Raw genomic sequence first — 21311 nt, 5'->3', positions numbered from 1 at the left:
GTTCGGTGTACATGGCCAAAAGTATGTGGACAGTCCTTCAAATGAGTGGATATGGCTATTTCAGCCACACCTGAAATCGTGCACCCAGCTATGCAATGTCCATAGACAAATGTTGGCAGTAGAATTGGCCTGTACTGAAGAGCTCAGTGACTTTCAACTTTGCATCATCATAGGATGCCACCTTTTCAACAAGTCAGCTCATCAAATGTCTGCCCTGCTAGTGCTGTTATTGTGAAGTGGGTATGTCTAGGAGCAACAACGGCACAGCCGCAAAGTGGTAGGCCACACAAGCTCACAGAACAGGACCGCTGGTGTAAAAATCGTATGTCCTTGGTTGGAACACTCACTACTGCATTCCAAACTGACGTTGCCTCTGGAAGAATGTTCAGCACAAGAACTGTTCGGGAGCTTCATGAAGTGGGTTTCCGTGATCGAGCAGCCACATGCAAGCCTAAGATTACCATGCGCAATGCCAAGCGTTGGCAGGAGTGGTGTAAAGCTCGCCGCCATTGACCTCTGGAGCAGTGGAAACACGTTTCCTTGGCGTGAAGAATCATGCTTCACCATCTGGCCGTCCATCGGACAAATCTGGGTTTGGCAGATGCCAGGAGAATGCTACCTGCACCAATGCATAGTGCCATCTGTAAAGTTTGGTGGAGGAGGAATAATGGTCTAGGGCTGTTTTTCATGGTTTGGCTAGGCCCCTTTGTTTCAGTGAAGATAAATCTTAACGCGACAACATATGTCATTCAAGACGATTCTGTGCTTCCAACTTCGTGGCACCAGTTTGGGGAAAGCCCTTTCCTGTTTCAGTATGACAATGCCCCGATGCACAAAGCAAGGTCCATACATAAATGGTTTGTTGAGATCAGTGTGGAAGAACTTGACTGGCCTGCACACAGCTCTGACCTCAACCCCATCGAATACCTTTGGGATGAATTGCAACGCTGACTGTGAGCCAGGCCTAATCGCCCAACATAAGTCCCCAACCTCACTAATTCTCTTGTGGCTGAACGGAAGTCCCCGCAGGTATGTTCCAACATCTAGTGGAAAGCCTTCCCAGAAGAGTGGAGGCTGTTATAGCAGCAAAGTGAGGAACATCTCTATATTAATGTCCATGATTTTGGAATGAGATGTATGACGAGCAGGCGTCCACATACATTACTTCTGGCCATGTATGTATGTCTGTAATGTATGCATGTATATATGTATGAATTGACTGACTTGAAGTGCTGTACAATTTTGAGATGTTCTCCAAATTAATACACTGGTCACGATAACTATTTTTCTAAGATTTTAAAACACTGCAGCCTGTTGCAAAATCTTAGATTTTTACATATCACCCTGCGTAAGAATAGTTATGATATAGTTATGATAATCACTTCTGTGTTTGGAAAATCAAACATAATTAAACTTTATGTATAACTTCATTATTAAAGCCATGTCACTTTAACCATATCTACATGTACATACTACCTCAATCAGCCCGACTGTATTTAGCCTCGCTACTTTTATAGCCTCGCTACTGTATATAGCCTTGCTACTGTTAATTTTCACTGTCTTTTTACTGTTGTTTTTATTTCTTTACTTACCTATTGTTCACCTAATACCTTTTTTGCACTATTGGTTAGCCTGTAAGTAAGCATTTCACTGTAAGGTCTACACCTGTTGTATTCGGTGCACGTGACAAATAAACCTTGATTTGATTTGGGCATGCATACTTAAAATGCAAGCATAGTTACATCCCCGTTATTGTACCATCCCCAGGGAACTCTCTTATGGCACCGGTGGGGCGATGGCAGAAAGGCAAAGATCTGACGTGGTATGCCAAAGACAAAAAAGGCGTTGTCAAGCCTATGTCAAGAGAAGAGGAGCTTGCCACTGTGAAAGCAGCAGAGCAAGAGGCACTGATGGCTGCCCTGTAAGAGGAACATGACACAAAAATAAGAACCTTACAGAAATATTAGAATAAATTGTCAAGCTAATGTCTTATTCTGTGTTTTCAGAGGCCACAAGAATATAAAGAGACAACCAACTGGCCTGACCAAAGAGGTGCTTCTTTTTTTCCTTCATAGTGTTTTTGAGACGCATTTGTATTATGTGCTAGATTGCATGTTTTGGATCACAATCATGTCTTTGTTTTATAGTATCACAACTGCATTAGAACATTGAAGATAACGTTTCAATAAATCACATTTATTTAGATGTTGTTTTTTTTTTGCAGTTGTCACAGTAATTTACAGTAACTAGACCAGATCCCAAATAGCAAGCATAATCCATTTCCAATCAAATTTGATCATACATTTTAGGGATGAGAACATGATTGCTTTAATTCCAATTGCAATGTGCCCAACAGGACCTTGCAGATGTGTGCAGGAGGGAGGATGTGGAAGCTGAGGACAGAGATGTGGATAGAGTCTCAGGCCTTGGAAGCTCTGGGTAACTGACTGCAATTTGCAAAAGTGTTACAGTCGGAGATTTCACCAACAAGAGATTAACGGTTATGTAGCCACTATGGCTCTTGAGTTGTTTATGTATCCTCAGTTTAGAGATGTTTATTTTCTAAGCATTATCGCTCGTTAGACTATTTTTGTAGGAACATAGATGAGTCCATGGCCGAGTATCCCCTTAAAATTACAAATGGAGAAAAAAGGTGCTTGCCGTATTGGATTGGAGTGTACTAGTTGAGTAATTATTCATATATTTTCTGTCATCAGTGCAACGTCACGGAAAATGGTGTTCTCCCAAAAGGAGAAGGAAGCTGCCAAAATTGGCTTGTCAGTCTTCACAGTAAGTTTATTTTCATGCTCTCTGTGTAGAACATCCAACCTCAGTTTAGCTATTCAGTATAGTACACAACAGCGTGTTGGTGTGTTAATCCATTTGTGTTAGCTTCACATTTGTAGCCCAGTGGCGTTTAAGATCAGGGAAGACACTTTATTTTTTTTATTATGAACATGACCGTATTTCTATTACAGCATATTGGATGACTGTCATTCATATTCCATTCACCCAGCTCAATGTATCATCGATGGGTTTAGGCTACTACATAATACTTGAATTTGCCCTTTATCCGCCATGAGGTTGTTACAACCTAGCCTTCAAATGAAAGTTTGAGAGACAAATTGGTGTAATCAAGGTGACAGACGGTGACGCATTCAATACCTAGCCTGCATCTAGCTGATCTGGGGTGTAATCATTAGTCCAAACAGTTGCAAAATGTTCAGTTTTGCAACTAAAATTTGAGTTTCTATTGGACAAATTTGGGTAGGTCCATCCCGTTTCGTTCCGTTTGCTTCCATTTAAGAAATCCACGATTCTAAAATGGATTGTCTACTCAGGGATAACAGGGCGATGAAGTAGTCGGAGCTAGACATACAAAGTCGTAGCATGCATGAAAATCGTAATATTTTCGGAGATTCCTGAGGACGCATCCAATAATCCAGAGGGCAGGATCAGAGAATTCATGCAATCCACCTTGAAACTTCCTCTAGAGACTGTAAACAAGGTGTCTTTTCACCGTGGACACAAGACTGAGTTCGGTGCAACAAGACCAAGGGTACCTTTTGGTAATTATGATGCAACTATGATGGTGATACAATATGGATTACAGTTATCATCTTGAATATGAAGGCTATACACACTACATGTTACACACATAGACACTCAACCATGCAAATCACACATAGTCTTACTCTTATACAGACATCGTACACACTCACTAAATCATATCCAATAAACACATCAATTTACTCATTTACTACACACATAATATCTTGTCTCAATTTTCTAACATCTGTGGCATTGGCTCACAGGCAAACAGACAAGGGCATAAAACATATATTGCTAGAACCAATTTTTTTTTTAAATTCTAGATTTCAGACATTTGAAAGCTCTAGTTTTGACCGTCATAATACCTCTGATGGCAGTAACTTCACAAGCACTAATTATGGTCACTTTACACTGAGAATAGTATCTAGTTATGGTAAGGGGTGAAATAAGTATAGCCAGTTATAATTGTAACGGTTTAGCAGATTATATATAAACATATACTGTTTACAGGAAACTCACTCTACATCCTTAGATTAAGTTGTGTGGAAAAAAATAATGGGGTGGTGAAATAATTTTCTGTCATGGACAAAGGAACTCAAAAGGTGTGATGATATTAATTTAACAAAAATGAATGTGCAAATAGTTAGGAATGATTCGAAAGGAAGGTGGATATTTTTGAATATGAAAGTGGACGAAAAAGAGATTTGGCTCATTAATCTATATGGTCCAAATCAGGATGATCCATACTTCTTTGAAAATATTTATATATATCCTTAATGGACCGTAAAGGAAATCACTCTACAAACTATCATCACCGTGCCCTTAAGGAAATCACAAATATTATGGACACGTTAGAAATAGCAGATATTTGGAGACTAAAAAACCCAGACCTAGTGAGATATACATGGAGAAGACTTAATCAAGCTAGTTGTCTTGACTACTTTCTTGTCTCTTTCTCTCTTGCATCAAAGGTTAAAAAAGTTTTAATAGGAGACAGAATGCGATCGGATCATCATCTAATTGGCCTTCAAATAACTCTTATAGAATTTCCATGTTGACGGGTATATTGGAAATTTAATCCAAGTTTACTGGAGAACAATTTATTTTTAACTAAGACAAAATAATGTAACAATTTTTCCAGTATAACATAGGAACAGCAAATCCAGTTATTGTTTGGGATACCTTTTAAATGTACCTTCAGAGGTCATTCAATATTCATCAATAATAAAAAAGCAGTTTTTGGCAAAAGAGACAAGACTAACAAGGGAAATACATGAACTAATAGGACAGGTAGATACAAAATAAGTTATAGGTAAATCAAAAAGAACTTGAACTTATTGAAGAACGATCTAATATAATCTATTACAAAGATAAAGCAAACTGGATGGAATATGTTGAAAAATGCACACAATTCTTTCTTTCCAAATAATATTTAAAAAATGTAAATAAACAATTGTACCGAAAGATCAGTGCGAAGGCCAAATTACAGAGAACTTTGAGGCTACTAAATCCTTTCAGTCTGGGAAAAAACCCAGGGCTTGATGGCATACCGGTAGAAGTATATCAAGCCTTTTTTTATATACTCCATTGTTCGCTTGTTTTAACTGCTCCTATAGAAATGGAAGTCTGTCAGGTACTCAGCGGGATGGTCTGATTTCACTATTATTCAAACAAGACCCAGATGGCAAATATAAAGACCCAGTCTATCTATAAAAAAAACTGTAGGCCCCTTACACTTCAATGTTGTGATGCAAAATACTAGCGAAATGCATAGCACTAAGAATTGAAAGGGTTTTACCAGGTATTGTTCATCCTGATCAGACATGGACGATACATTGGAGATAATATGCGACAAATAATAGAACATCATGAAACCTCTAAGAAGCCAGGCCTGGTATTTATAGCGGATTTTGAAAAGGCCTTTGATAAAGTAAGACTGGATTAGATTTTTTTTCGATTTCAGTGATTCTCTTATAAAATGGGTAAAAGTAATGTATAGCAACCCCAGGTGTAAAATAGTAAATAACGACTACTTCGCATAGTTTTGAATTGTCAAGAGGAGTTAAACAAGGGTGTCCGCTGTCACCATATCTATTCGATATGGCCATCGAAATGCTAGCTATTAAAAGCATATCCAATGACAACATTAGATGATTAGAAATCCAAGGCTTAAAAACAAAGGTGTCCATGTATGCCGATGACTCAATTTTTAAATTAAGTCCGCAAGCTAGATCCCTGCAATGTCTCATTGAAGATATAGATGGGTTTTAGTCCAGAAAAGTGAATTATGATAAGTGTACAATATTACGTAATGGATCTTTAAAAAAATACAACTTTTACATTACCCTGCAGTTTACCTATAATATGGGCAGACGGTGAAGTAGACATACTTGGTATTCATATCACAAAATATATAAATAAGCTCTCCACAATGAATTTCAATAGAAAACTTAGAAATAGAAATACCTGTCTATTTATGGAAAAAATGCCCTGATTAACTCCATAGTCAAATCTGTTTACTCACTTTCTTATGACACTGCCTACTTCTGATGGTTCATTTTTCAAATCATATAAGCAAAAATATTTTGCTTTATCTGGGATGCTAAACCAGACTAAATAAAGCGTGCCTATCTAAATAATGAATATGAATTGGGTGAGTTGAGATTATTAAATATAAAAGCACTAAACCTCTTTCTAAAAGCTTCACTTATTCAAAAGTTTTACTTGAACCTTAAATGGTTCTCAAGTAGATTGCTAAGAAAAGCTCATCCATTGTTTAAAAATTGCCTTTGTGCAGATTGCCATGTCTCATTTAAGATTAATTGAAAATTGTACTTTTTTTCAAAGCATTGCAGAGCTAGCTACAAATTTAATTTCATCCCCCCTGAAAAGATAGAACAAATATTATGGCAGAACTCAAATGTGCTGGTTGTTAAAATACCTGTATTTATGGGAAATATGTTTGAAAAGGGTATTTTGTTCTAAAATTGTGTTGTAAATTGGAATGGTAGAGTTATATCTTTCATGGAGTTATCAGAATTGTACAGGAAGGTCTGCTCAATCCAAGAGTACAACCAATTGATTACAGCATTACCTAAAAAATGGAGGAGGCAGGTGGCAGCGGGAGGAAGTAGGGAACTGGTCTGTCTGCCCAATATAAAGGATCAAAACTGGCAGAGGAATAAAACTAGCATAAATAGGAAAGTATACCAGTTTAATTTGAGGACCAGTATGTTGACAACTGTGCCATACAGTTTGCAAAATAGTTGGGAAGAGATTTTTGATGTACTGATTCCATGGTACAGGGTTATTGAGTTGATATATAAAATGACTCAAGATTCAATACTTCGTGCTTTTCAGCTAAAATTATTATATAGAATTCTTGCCACCAACAAAACGTTGAATATTTGGGGCATAAAATCATTGAAGCTCTGCAGATTTTGTTGTCTCAGGTTCAGGAATGGCTGAAAATGCATAACATTGATCCAAAATTGACCCTAGAAATAGTACTGTTAGGAGATCTGCAGAGACTGGGTCAGTCAATTACTAATATACTAATACTCTTAGTAAAAACATTTATCTTCAACTCGCAATCTGTGGATTCTATTCAATTAGATAGATTTAAATCTATGTTAAACAGCATAGTTGAAAGATATATGTTGCGTAGAAATCCAAAGAGGGTGGCTAGCAGAGGTAGGTGGGATGGGCTGAGGGAAGTTGAGCGTTGGGGATGTGGAATTAGAGACAAGTGAGAGTGGAGTTGCTGCAAATACACACACACGGACACACTCACACACAAGTAAATGGTGCCAGACATGCACTCAAACATATACAGTTGGCCATGCTGTTATGATTTTAGTCATCTTTGTTGTCCTTCGTTTGTTTTTTTGCATAGTTTTCTTTTGTCTTTTTTCTTTGTTCTTGCTTGTTCATTTTCTTGGTTGTTGGTGCATGGGGGGAGGGTTCTTGGGGGTGGGGAATGGATTTTTTTTTACATTTTCGGTCTCGGATGTTTGTGGGACAGCTGCGGGGGGGATCTTGGAGGGTTCGCGTCCCTGTTTTTTTTTGGCCTTGTGGGAGATCTGTCGACGTGCCCTTGAGCAGGGCGTTGACCCTGGATGCTTCTGTGTGCCGCTCTGAATGGGAGTCTGTTGGATGACTGGTGTGGTGTAGATGTTGAGCGGCTTTACTGCAAGTATATTGTATGTTTTGGATATTGTATTTTTTTTAAAGATTTTTTTTAAAGAAACGTTTTGAAACAGAATTGGCAGAATATACATATACACTTGAATGAGTTGCAGTGTTGGATAGCCTTCATCCAGCTAGCTAACATAAATAGCATTATTCTCTGTCTGGTTGTTGAGTAGGCTAAATTAGCTTCATTAGCTAAGTGAAAGGTAAACTAAGAAGAGAAAATACTAAATATAGTTTAGCAGTTTTGAACAAATTCATTTCTAGCTATCTTTCTCTGAGTCAATTACTCACTACACATTATGCACTGCAGTGGTAGCTAGCTGTAGCTTATGCTTTCAGTATTGGATTAATTCTCTGATCCTTTGATTGGATAGACATGTCAGTTTATGCTGCAAGTGCTCTGATAGGTTGGAAGTTGTCATAATAACTGTGTAAGTCTATGAAAGGGGGTGAGAACCATGAGCCTCCTAGGTTTTGTTATGAAATCAATGTACCCAGAGGAGGACGGAAAATAGCTGTCCACCGGCTACACTATTGAACTATCAGAGAAGATGCTGTTGAGGCTACTATAGACATAAATTGTAAAACAGTCTTTTAATCAGTTATTTGTTGATGTTAATATATTTATTATAGTTGTATCTAAAAATGATCACTTTGAAGTGATCACTGATGGTCCCCTTGTTCCTCTGAGGAGCCGCCACTGGTGTAGCTACATGATTTATACAGCTTGGGAATTGATGCTGTAATAAACATGTTACATGATTATGGTCATAATGGAGAGCACTATTTTCACAGCACCATAAAACAGAAGGGAAGTCTGGAAGCCAGGAAGCCTTCGCCAGAAAGATGTCTGAGAACACAGAGAAACAGGACATGGATCAAAGGTAACGTCTTATTGATCACATATTGTGTTGACAATCGATTTCTTCCATTACTGTCCAAACAAAAAAGATTATAGTCAAGACTTGTCCCTTATACTTTCCCATCATAGACATGAGAGCAGCAAAAAGAAGAAAAAGGAAAAGAGAAAAAAAAAGGAAAAGAAGAAGAAGAAAAGGCAGAGAAGAGACTCTTCCTCTTCTTCAGGTTCAGACAATGACAGTAAAAGGTTAGCATGTTTCTGCCTTTTTGACCTGCAGGTCATGTGTACATATTATCCTTATGCCTTTTTAAAATGATAATGCAACATTTATCACAAACTGTGAACAGTACATGGCGCCGCGCCGACAGAGCTGGTCGCCTCGCGTTCTTAGGAAACTATGCAGTATTTCGTTTTTTAATTTTTTTAATGTATTATTTCTTACACTGTTACCCCAGGAAATCTTAAGTCTTATTACATACAGCCAGGAAGAACTATTGGATATAAGAGCAATGTCAACTTGCCAACATTACAACCAGGAATACGACTTTCCCGAAGCAGATCCTCTGTTTGGACCACCACCCAGGACAGTGGATTGATCCCAGTAGGTTGACCCAAAACAACAGCGCTGCAGAAGGGGCAGACGGAGCGGTCTTCTGGTCAGACTCCGTAGACGTGCTCACCGCTCCCGAGTGGACATTGGCGAGTACTAAAGTCTTTTGTCAACAAGGTAAATGAAATTCGAGCAAGGGATGCCTTCCAGAGAGACATCAGAGATTGTAACATTCTCTGTTTCACGGAAACATGGCTCACTCGGGATACGTTATCAGAGTCGGTACAGCCACCCGGTTTCTTCACGCATCGCGCCGACAGAAACATCTATCTGGTAAGAAGGGCAGGTATGCCTTATGATTAACGAGTCGTGGTGTGATCATAACAACATACAGGAACTCTAGTCCATTTGTTCACCTGACCTAAAATTCCTTACAATCAAATCCCGACCGCATTATCTACCAAGAGAATTCTATTTGACTATAATCACAGCCGTGTATATCCCCCTCCCCCACGCAGACACCTTGACGGCCCTGAAAGAACTTCATTGGACTCAATGTAAACTGGAAACCACATATCAGAACTTCCGCACTCAACAATCCGGTCGCATTTCGCTTCGCTCCACAGGTAGTATCACATTTTTCATTTTTCATTACAGTACAACGGCTTGATTTGTTTGATCGTAGCTAGCTACATAGCTAGCTGAAAGCGCGAACCACTGGTTTTAATCATGGCAAGGCGACCGGAAACATGACCGAATACAAACAGTGTAGCTATTCCCTCTGCAAGGCAATCAAACAAGCTAAGCATCGGTATAGAGACAAAGTAGTCACAATTCAACGGCTCAGACACGAGACGGATGTGGCAGGGTCTACAGTCAATCACGGATTACAGAAAGAAAACCAGCCCCGTCGCGAACACCGACGTTTAGTTTGTCTGGGAGCAAGACAACTTCTTTGCTCGCTTTGAGGACAATACAGTGCTACCAAAACCGGCGGGCTGTCCTTCACCGCAACCAACGTGAGTAAAACATTTAAATGTGCTGCCGGCCCAGACGGCATCCCTAGCCGTGTCCTCAGAGCATGTGCAGACCAGCTGGCTGGTGTGTTTTCGGACATATTCAATCAATCCCTATCCCAGTCTGCTGTTCCCACATGCTTCAAGAGGGCCACCATTGTTCCTGTTCCAAAGAAAGCTACGGTAACTAAGCTAAACGACTATCGCCCCCGTAGCACTCACTTCCGTCATCATGAAGTGCTTTGAGAGACTAGTCAAGGATCATATCACCTCCACACTACCTGACAACCTTGACCCACTCCATTTTGCTTACTGCCCCAATAGGTCCACAGACGACACAATCGCAATCACACTGCCCTAACCCATCTGGACAAGAGGAATACCTATGTAAGAATGTTGTTCATCGATTACAGCTCAGCATTTAACACCATTGTAGCCTCAAAACTCGTCATTAAGCTTGAGACCCAGGGCCCTGTGCAACTGGGTCCTGGACTTTGACGGGCCGGCCCCAAGGTGATGAGGGTAGGAAACATCTCCACCCCGCTGATCCTCAATACTGGGGCCCACAAGGGTGCGTTCTCAGCCCTCTCCTGTACTCCCTGTTCAACCATGACTGCGTGGCCATGCACGCCTCCAACTCAATCCTCAAGTTTGCAGACGACACTACAGTGGTAGGCTTGATTACCAACAACGACGACACGGCCTACAGGGAGGAGGTGAGGGCCCTCGGAGTGTGGTGTCAGGAAAATAACCTCTCACTCAACGTCAACAAAACAAAGGAGATGATCGTGGACTTCAGTAAACATCCGAGGGAGCACCCCCTATCCACATCGACGGGACAGTAGTGGAGAAGGTGGAAAGTTTTAAGTTCCTCGGCGTACACATCACGGACAAACTGAAATGGTCCACCCACACAGACAGCGTGGTGAAGAAGGTGCAACAGCGCCTCCTCAACCTCAGGAGGCTGAAGAAATTTGGCTTGTCACCAAAAACACTCAAACTTTTACAAATGCACAATCTTGAGCATCCTGTCGGGCTGTATCACCGTCTGGTACGGAAACTACTCCGCCCACAACCGTAAGGCTCTCCAGAGGGTAGTGAGGTCTGCACAACGCATCACCGGGGGCAAACTACCTGCCCTCCAGGACACCTACACCACCCAATGTCACAGGAAGGCCAAAAAGATAATCAAGGACAACAACCACCCGAGCCACTGCCTGTTCACCCCGCTATCATCCAGAAGGCGAGGTCAGTACAGGTGCATCAAAGCTGGGACCGAGAGACTGAAAAACAGCTTCTATCTCAAGGCCATCAGACTGTTAAACAGGCATCACTAACATCGAGTGGCTGCTGCCACCATACTGACTCAAATCTCTAGCCACTTTTAATAATTAAATTGGATGTAATAAATGTATCACTAGTCACTTTAAACAATGCCACTTTATATAATGTTTACATACCCTACATTACTCATCTCATATGTATATACTGTACTCTATACCATATATTGCATCTTGCCTTTGCCGCACAGCCATCGCTCATCCATATATTTCTATGTACATATTCTTATTCATTCCTTTACACTTGTGTGTATAATGTAGTTGTTGTGAAATTGTTAGATTACTTGTTAGATATTACTGCACTGTCGGAACTAGAAGCACAAGCATTTCGCTACACTCATTAACATCTGCTAACCATGTGTATGTGACCAGTAAAATTTGATTTGACATCAAAGTCCTAATAATGCTACAAGACAAGTCTCTGCACTAGAGGGCGCTGAATCACTGTTGCAGCTGGTTTTTGGTTCCATCTCAAAACTGTGTTTTTGTGGCAAACTTCAAAAGTTCTGTCAACCATTAAACTTTGTATGCTTGGTCGAAATATAGAACAGGTTGTAGCTACCCTTACTAAGGATGTGTCAGTTAATGTGTCCAGCTGCTTAATTAGGTGGTACTACAGGACAATGATGAAAAAGGAGTCTTAGGATGTTTAGCAACAGGAAGCGGTAGTCTTATGAAATTCTAAAATGGGTGTAGGGTTGATTTGAACTGAGTGAATGCATCATCCAGCCCATGTAATGCTTATCTTGTTTTTTGGGCGGTGGGGCGGGGGAGACCTTATTCATTATTCTCTTATGGAACCCAGATAGTTATCATCCTCATAGATAGGTAAAGGTTTGTATCATAACATTAAGTGTATCTCTGCTTTATCTTCCTCAGCCAGCTCTCACAACAGCTTACTTCGACCCCCACCTACTAGTCCCAATCATTGACTCTGTGTGTGTGTTTTACTCCTCAGGCACAGAAAGGACCACCATCATCATAATCCATCATGCCTCAGTCAGACTGGAGCCAGACCCCATGACAGCCATTCAAGGGGGCCAAAGGGCGAGCGCCACCCCTCCTCCTCCCAACGACGCCAGCAGAGGCATGACACAGACTCCTCCGACAGGGGGTCCCCTGTCCCTCGTCACCGTGCTAGCCACAAGGCAGCCCCTGCTGCTCCTACACAAAGCCACAGGCGGCGCCATGACACAGACTCGGACGATTAAGTTCCCCCCTAACCCCACAATCAGACAAACGCAGAGGGAGAGGAGCCCTCTAGTCCACAGCAGAGCAGCTTGACTGGTCTATGGACTGTCCTCATGTACCTCTGGACTGGACTCAGTGGGCTGTGGTTGAGAACAGTGTGTCAATCTGTAGGCTACTCCTCAAACCACCCGCAGGCTTGTGGCCTTGTTGGAACTGATTGTCATTTTTATCTGTTGAATTTGTGTCTTGGTTATCTTATTCTGAAACAGTATAAATGTATTTTATGATCTAGCTACCAAAATTGAAGGACATTTTGCCACTATTCATGTAAATCAGGGACTAGTTAAGTACTGAAAGCAAGATAAGTAGATGTGTACTTGGTGCTGAAATTAAGTTACTGTCAATAAAAACTATTGCTGTACAAAATATTTAATTCTGGTGTCACACTTGCCCATACCACCACCAGCTAAAAACATATTTTTTTAAAGTGGGCCAACAACTGTCACCTATTTGGTTTGTCGCTCTTGGTCATCTGTTGAAAATCCTCTCATTCCGATGCTTATAGTCTCCAATACCCCTCTCCATCCCACTGTGCCTCCTGCACTACTCAGCAGCTTTGCTCCTTTTCTTTCTTCAATCAAGCCAGAACTCCTTTGTCCCCATCCCTCCATTCTGTTCTAGGTTCAGCTCCCTGCCTCTCTGGCTGTGGTGAGATACCATTGGAATGCACTCCAGTGGTCATAATGGAGTATAGTGTTTGCATTTGCCTTGAATTGGCTCTGAAAGGGGCATTCTGCTGGCTGGCACCTGGGGGTGCACTAAAAAGAGCAAGGCATTCACAAAGGAAAGTGCAAAAAACCAGGCTGGTCCTTTATATGGCCGAGTACCGTTAGGACCACCACACACAAACCAAGCTGATGGACCAGCAGGAGAGGAGGCAGAGACAAAGCCATCCTCTAAGGGACCTGAGAGTCCTGCCCCTCCCTCTTCTACCATACTCTCCTGCCATGTTTTATAGGCTTGGCTGCGTTAACCATGGCAGCCTAATCAACCTGAAAGAGTGTTGTCCTAGATTGCTCCCCAATTATTGCCTGCCTCCCCTGGTGCAGAACCCAACATAAGACTGACAGGCCCCACTATCTCCATTTGTCACTTATTCAACGCCAGTTTTGGGTAGTTAGTTGGCTGTCATCACCTTTGACTAACCTACTCCCTTAGTCCCAGGTCATGGGGTGAGAGTAGTTGGGGTAAGAGTGGAGGAGGCTGTGACACCAAAGTACAGGCCATGTCCATTTTTAGAGGATGTGAAGTCATTTTGAATTCAAACAGTCAATGGGGAGAGGCTTGATTTAACTTGTAGGCATGGGGTAGGGACAGTTTCTAACTTGGAAGTTATTAATATTTAATATGTGAACTGAAATACACTTTGCTTAGTGACAGTTGGTAGATTCATTCAGATACATGTTGCCAACCTTGAGTCCAAGGAGATAAGAGGTTAATGATGTAATGTCAGCATAATCAAATCCAATTTGCATTTCACTTAACTGCACAAAGAGAGACAGAACATGTAAACATGATCTAATTGCTTTAATTAGTGCTTTTCTAAAAAATAAAAACTTTACATTTTAAAAAAAATACCTGTTTAGACATTTTGGTAAAGAGATTAACAATGTTTTCAACAAAGGTTCAAGCAATCAGTTTAAAATCAAGAGAAGTTGTTTTAATCGAACGCCTTTAAAAGAAACACAAATACATTTCCATAGCACTCTGGTGGACAGGCCTGGGGTCAATTCAGGAAGCAAAATGAAATAAAACGCATATATTTTCAACGACTTAAACTGTGGAGTAGAAGCATTTTGAAAGTGTATTACAATCAAGTTTCAAATTCACTTCCTGAATTGACTGCCTTCAATTCAATCCCAGCCCTGCTGGTGGAATAACACCCAAAACCTTTTGATAAAAGAAGCTCAAAGGTTCGTAATGGAACAGCATGTTTCTTTGACATGAGGACAAAAGTATACCTCAGAACTTGCCAAGGACAACACGAGCTGCAAAGGAGAGAAGATACTAGCACTAATTTATAAAATGTGGAGCTCATATAGATTTCTTATTGCTACTGACACATGATAAATGCCTCATTCCAAAACAATTAATATACTTATCATTTTCAATAAAAAGGCATGAAAACAACATCTTGAGGTCATAATGGAGGCTAATGCAGTACATCAGAATGTAGGCCTATAACTGTTTTGTCAAACCAGTGCATCACAGCATACACCTTAAGTTATAGGGTTGTTGTGGCGCTAAGTCATTGTGATGAGGATGTTGAGGAAATCAAGGCATCCCAACCCTTGAGCACCTGCAGTTGACAGGAGGAGTAACGACAGAATGCTTGTGCAGACTAAAAATGTAAACAATCAATTGGCTAGTCCCGCTGACAATCAAAGTGCGTTTGAGATAGATTCTGAAAAGGATATGGGATTATTATAGCAAATGGATAGGCAGGAAGGAATTCTGCTTCTCTAGGCATTGTGAAGATCTGTTGATTTGTGCAGAATCTGTGAATCTCTAACATGCACATGTTGCTCGCCAACAAGACCAACATATGGACCACATCCTGCACTTTTTTTGCTATTAAATTCAGGTTCATTGCCACAAAGGCAGTACACATGATTATTAACCTAAGCCGCTGTCATACAAACAATGCTGAACAGACACCTCTGCTCATCATAAAACAGGTGAATGATGAGACTCAGAGGAACAGACTACATGGCAGCCACTTCTCAAAATGATATGGCACACAAAAAAAGCTGGTAAGTGTTGACAGGACTTTTCGACTTTGAACATTCTCACAGTACAACTAGTTAATGCCAGTGTTTTGCTAAATGGTATTTTGGGAGAGCAGGATATTGTAGCATTGAGGTATTAAACCATAATTGTTTCAAGTAGTGCATCTGTATATATGCATTATTCAGACCCCCCCCACACACAAAAAAATTAACCGCTCCTTCTTACAGTACAAATTACCAGCTGACGTATAATGCAGCCATTAAATGTTAGGTTGAGACACAGGGTCCCATGATAGCTGGTATAAAAAAAAATGTGCCCCCCTTTTCCATTTACTACACACGAGTATGTCTGCCCAACGGCCAAGAGGAAATAACCACGGTTGATTTTTGTAAGTATGCAATAAGCTGCCTCATAAACAGCCGCCCCCGAAATTGACTATTTACATTAAATAAGAAACCCTGATTGGGTTATTATCCCCCCTGGCCCATATGGTGTATTGTTGTAACTAGAGATGAGAAATGAGGGCAGCTTTCCAGTAGGTACGTTTTGACAAAAATAGCTCAATTTGCACATCAGAAGAGTACAAACAAGGGAAGAGAGAAGATAGTGTTACCCTTTTCACACTACTAAGTCGAGCTATACTGCATCGGCCTGGTTCTCATCTACCACAGTTGCTAGAACCTTGCTGGAAAGGAAAATGTGAAAGGAAATCATCCGAGCGAGCCACTGTAAGGTTTGGGTCGGCAGGATAGTGTGAAAACGGTATATGTGAGTTGAGGAGGACAGCGGATGATTAGGCCTATTTCTGGTTTTTTAACTGATTAGACAACCAATCCAGTCCTTCATAGAGACCGTCTCCGCTGGTGGCACAGGTGGCCTGGATGTACCAGTTTCTATGGCGGAGGGAGTGCAGTCCCAGCTTGTCTGTGATTTCGGCCGCATTCATAGCATTTGGGAGGTCCTGAAAAGAGACATTTTCCCATTATGAGACAAAAGCCAAGCCAGGGAAGGACATCCAAAGTATTTACAGGGGTGTATATATAGTAATTTCTATATTATTAAGACAAAAAAATGCAAGTCAGCTGCTTTTAGGCATCATACACTGGATAGTTGAGATGAAAAAAAAAATGTAGGATACCTGTTTGTTAGCGAATACTAATAAGACTGCCTCTCGTAGTTCATCCTCTGCCAACATTCTCATCAGTTCTTCACGGGCTTCGTTCACGCGCTCTCGGTCATTGCTGTCCACAACAAAGATAAGACCTGAAAAACGTGAACATTTTGAGTCACCTGACTTGCCTCTACAGGGTCAACATTAATGCTTGCCCAGGCCAAGTTTTTTATTTTTATTTTTTATTGTCAGACAAGAAGTATATAGATTTAAGCTGTCCGAATGGACAAGATTTTTTTTTTAAATTAACACAAAAATCACAATATCAAACAATTAGCCTATTTCGATCAGAGGGGCTAACATTGGAATACTATTCAAATCTATTTTACCATGTAGACCAATAAAAAAGTCTACATGTCAAAATGTAGGTGATATGTTCAAACCGATGCTAAATATTCAAATATAATAAAGGATCATTAACATTAACGTCTAAAGGCATGATTCTGTTGACATACTCGATGCACAGTTAATTCAGATCAAATGGTCACAAGACTGGAGAGCGAAGGACAGTTGCCTGTTGCGCATCGCACATCACCCGCCTTGAATCTGAGCGGAAGTGGTCAGCATTTTGAAACTATTTAACCACAAACTTAATTGTTTAAAACCTGGACATTTTATGTCATTTTATGAAGCATGTCTTACCTTGTTTCAAAGTAGCCCAGCCAAAATATCACCATAGTAATGTTGAGGGAATTATTTTATAAACACTTAATATGCCATTGAAATCTGCATTTTTCTCATGTTCTATTGGTTTTCAAATCAACATTATTTTATTGTCCAGCAGCCAAAGGTATAATCCTAGTCATATTAGTAACGCATGCTAGTTGATGTATCTTTATATCTACCCTTTTCATTTCAAAATTATATTTTCATCCTGGTCAGATGAAACTCACCAGTGCGGCATGCTTTTGGGAACAAGTGTATTCCCGCTAATTGCATTTTGGAACATTTGCGTGTAGTCTACAGCCATGCGCGCATTGTTTAGCTTATAATACGAAGAAATACAACTATCAACGTTTTAAGCTAAACGGTCTGATCTGTTGCAACAGCCTCATTGCGTTTACATTTTTTTAAGTGGTTGTAAGAATTTTGGGTCAGTCGTCCCATAACTGTCCCAGAGTCTGTTGAACCTAGGGATGTTCCTAGGGATGACCAATTTGTAAGTCGCTCTGGATAAGAGCGTCTGCTAAATGACTTAAATGTAAATGTAAATGTAATGACCAGACACCCTTAATTCCGAGCCCTGGAGGGAATTATTTTATAAAGACATTTGGTATTTGGTTGTAATTGTAATGTTGCAATATTTTATAGGCTACCAAGGGTGGCGAACCATCCTCCAGGAGAGCCTTAATGGGCATTGTTGTAATTTGAGACAGGCTTGAATAAATAAAGAAGCCATAAGGCAGAGTGTAGCCTACATTTTTGTCTGATTTTGTATGTTAAAAAAGTTTGTAATGCATTTTATTTTGTAAAGTGGTTCCTTGCATCATACAATGGGTAAGTGACTTGAGCTTTTGAAAAAAAACACACAAAAAAAACAGTCTTACTCGTCAAAAGCACAAGTGGCTAAAAAGTTAATGCCATGCCCTGCTCTAGTCTGTTCACCCCTTTGACAGGAGTGAAATTACTTGCTGTCTGCACATAACTTACCCTGTGTGTTCTGGAAGTAATGACGCCACAACGGTCTAATTTTGTCTTGACCGCCTACATCCCACACTGTAAAACTTATGTTCTTGTACTCAACTGTCTCAACGTTAAAACCTGAGTGGAGGAGAGAAGATATGAATAACCTGTACAACCTAATTGAAGCAACCCATGAACATGTCTAGAGGGAATGAATTATGCTGGTTTTTTAAAAACATTTAAAGTCTCAATGTTACACAAAATATAATAGACATACAAACTGGGCTGACAACATTTAGGCCTTACATAACACCAGTACTACTACTTACCTATAGTTGGAATGGTAGTTACAATTTCTCCAAGTTTTAACTTGTACAGGATAGTTGTTTTACCAGCAGCATCGAGACCCACCATGAGGATCCTCATCTCTTTCTTGCCAAATGCTTTAAAGAGACTTGCAAATAAATTCCCCATAGTGAAGATGATGGATTCAACTTTGTCAGAAGGAAAACTAGAGAACAAGAGAAAAACCAATCAGCTTCGAAACAGTCAGTGTATTTTTGCGCTGCCAATTATAGGTTAACCCATATTCTAAACATTTATGCGTTGTTCCAAATGCCTAGTTTATAAACTTGATGACAAGTTATTTTTTAAACTAGCAAGATAAGTTCCAACAGGAAGCTAGTGAGCTAGCTAACCATGTAGCTAGCGTCAACTGTTTCAGTTAGGTAACGTTAACTATCTAGCGTTTATACAAATCATTTATATACTAGCCAGTTGAATAAAGGAAGACAAGCATCGTGTACAAAACTGTCTTCCAGTGATTTGAAATTATACACACGGCTAGCTATAAATTAGCTCTCTACTTAGCTAAGCTAGCTCGCTGGATGTTTTGCTAGCGACGTTAGCAAGTGGAGCCCAGCTAAGTTAGCCTTGCCAGCCACCTGGCAAGTTTTTTCCAGAACTTTTTCACTAGCTAGACGCCATGAAATGAATCCATTTTACGTTATATGGCTACTTAGCAAATAAAAACCATGCAAAATATGACTATTATCACATTCAAACATCAAGAGTATAAATTACAGTTGTTTTCAATTCTTTCCTCTTCAAGGCGTTTCCTTCCTCAAGATGGCGATTATTATTTGGTCACGTCAGAGCTTCCAGAATTACTTCCGTGAAACGGCCGAAACAGAGCCTTTGGCACATGGCCAGAGAGGAAGAGGGGAAACTCAGGCTACAAGCCTATCTTCTCCAGCAGATGGCGTTTTTCTTATTTTTTCGCTCACCAAGCAAGGAGTTTTTGTATGGAAATCAATGAGTCGAATTTGGTCAACAAAATATCGAATGGCTTATTTGTTACAAGAGGGTTATTTGATCAAAAATACGTAATGCTCAGGTTGTTATGAGTGTACTGATATTATTAGGACACGTGACATCCTGTCATCTTTTAGACAAAAACACTTTATATTTTTTAGAGGGGTGGCAGGTAGCTTAGTGGTTAAGGTGTTGGACTAGTTGACGAAAGGTTGCAAGATCGAATCCCCGAGCTGACAAAGTAAAAGGCTGTGTTGTTCCGCCCCTGAACAAAGCAGTTAACCCACTGTTCCTAGGCTGTCATTGAAAATAAGAATTTGTTCTTAACTGACTTGCCTACTTAAATTAAAGAAATATTAGAGTTATGCCTGTTAGTGCAACCCTGGATCCTTCAGATGTCTTTACCCTAAACTCAAGCTTAGCCGTAAGCCTTACCTAACCATTTAAAACTTCAATGGGGGTAGGGGCATCCCAAGGATTCCTGATAGCAAGAACCACTGTGGTTGTTCAAATATGTATCTGCCATCTCATTGGCTAGAATGGTTTGCCTTCTTCTGTGAGGGTTAACGGCAGTTGGCATCCAATTTATCTTGCATTACCGCCACCAACAACACAGACTACTCACAGGGATCCTCTCAGGGTCCCTTGACCAAACCATCCTCCTCTACTTCTGCCTCTCTCACACCGGACACTTCCGATCTCCAGCAACATGGGCACCCCTCCAGTTGACACAACTTTTTCCACTGAAACTACATATTCCTCTGTCCCATGCCTTCCTGCACACTTCCCACGTTTTGGAATCTCCCTCCTGGCACGCCGGCAACAAGGGTTTTTCTTTATTTTTACTCTTTTCTACTTTGTAGAATAATAGTGAAGAAATCAAAACTATGAAATAACACATATGGAATCATGTAAGTAACCAGAAAAGTGTTAAACAAATCACAATATATTTTCGTCAAAGTTGTCACGCTTTGCCTTGATGACAGCTTTGCACACTTGGCATTCTACTTTGAAGAATCTCAAATATTAAATATATTTTGATTTGTTTAACACTTTTTTGGCTACTACATGATCCCATATGTGTTATTTCATAGTTTTGATGTATTCACTATTATTCTACAATGTAGAAAATAGTAAAAATAAATAAAAACCCTTGAGTAGGTGTGTCCAAACTTTTGACTGGTACTGTAATTATTCAGACGCTTTACTCAGCACCTTTGGCAGCGATTACAGCCTTGAGTCTTCTTGGGTGTGACACTACAAGCTTGGCACACCTGTATTTGGGGAGTTAGTCCCATTCTTCTCTGCAGATCCTGGATGGGGAGCGTCCCTGCACAGCTATTTTCAGGTCTCTCCAGAGATGTTCGATCGGGCTCAACTCTGGGCTCTGGCTGGGCTCTGGCTGGGCCACTCAAGGCCATTCAGAGACTTGTCCTGAAGCCAGTCCTGCATTTTCCTGGCTGTGTGCTCTTAGGGTCTTTGTCCTATTGGAAGGTAAACCTTCGCCCCAGCCTTAGGTCCTAAGCGCTCTGGAGCGTCAAGGATCTCGGTACTTTGCTCCGTTCATCTTTCTCTCAATCATTCAAGTCTCCCAGTCCCTGCCGCTGAAAATCATCCCCACAGCATGATGCTGCCACCACCATGCTTCACTGTAGAGATGCTGCCAGGTTTCCTCCAGACGTGACGTTTGTCATTCAGGCCCAGAGTT

At 40.6% G+C, this 21311-nt stretch overlaps 2 protein-coding genes across 3 annotated transcripts in view; one reads left to right on the top strand and one right to left on the bottom strand.

Annotated features, from left to right (window-relative positions):
* LOC115102949 (multiple myeloma tumor-associated protein 2 homolog) overlaps positions 1 to 13133 on the top strand; it is a 37018-nt gene extending 23885 nt beyond the window's left edge. For both annotated transcript variants that reach the window (XM_029623416.2, XM_029623415.2), the window contains exons 2-8: positions 1768 to 1921; positions 2007 to 2052; positions 2357 to 2439; positions 2718 to 2790; positions 8542 to 8630; positions 8738 to 8854; positions 12473 to 13133. In XM_029623416.2, the coding sequence (XP_029479276.2) occupies positions 1768 to 1921; positions 2007 to 2052; positions 2357 to 2439; positions 2718 to 2790; positions 8542 to 8630; positions 8738 to 8854; positions 12473 to 12725 (815 nt within the window). In that variant the 3' untranslated portion in view covers positions 12726 to 13133. The remainder of the gene's footprint in view (positions 1 to 1767; positions 1922 to 2006; positions 2053 to 2356; positions 2440 to 2717; positions 2791 to 8541; positions 8631 to 8737; positions 8855 to 12472) is intronic.
* A 1144-nt stretch (positions 13134 to 14277) lies between these two features.
* LOC115102950 (ADP-ribosylation factor 1) lies at positions 14278 to 19477 on the bottom strand. Its single transcript, XM_029623418.2, has 5 exons — positions 19373 to 19477; positions 18619 to 18800; positions 18317 to 18427; positions 16634 to 16758; positions 14278 to 16456 (listed from the first exon to the last, which is right to left on the bottom strand). The coding sequence occupies exons 2-5, from the start codon at positions 18761 to 18763 to the stop codon at positions 16295 to 16297; spliced, it is 543 nt and encodes a 180-aa protein (XP_029479278.2). The 5' UTR covers positions 18764 to 18800; positions 19373 to 19477; the 3' UTR covers positions 14278 to 16294.
* Positions 19478 to 21311: the final 1834 nt, after the last annotated feature.

Source organism: Oncorhynchus nerka, linkage group LG20 (genome assembly GCF_034236695.1).
Source record: "Oncorhynchus nerka isolate Pitt River linkage group LG20, Oner_Uvic_2.0, whole genome shotgun sequence".
Classification (NCBI taxonomy): Eukaryota; Metazoa; Chordata; class Actinopteri; order Salmoniformes; family Salmonidae; genus Oncorhynchus; species Oncorhynchus nerka.
The sequence above is the reverse complement of the archived record's forward strand: the minus strand, read 5'-3'. Positions and strand labels throughout refer to the sequence as shown.

What these genes read in the sequence shown, in the direction of transcription:
- LOC115102950 (XM_029623418.2), bottom strand. Translation starts at nt 18,763, where the DNA reads ATGGGGAATTTATTTGCAAGTCTCTTTAAAGCATTTGGCAAGAAAGAG. An exon ending in AACTACCATTCCAACTATAG is followed by an intron (nt 18,428 to 18,618) that starts GTAAGTAGTAGT and finishes TCCTCCACTCAG; the next exon opens with GTTTTAACGTTGAGACAGTT. An exon ending in TAGTATTCGCTAACAAACAG is followed by an intron (nt 16,457 to 16,633) that starts GTATCCTACATT and finishes GTCTCTTTTCAG; the next exon opens with GACCTCCCAAATGCTATGAA.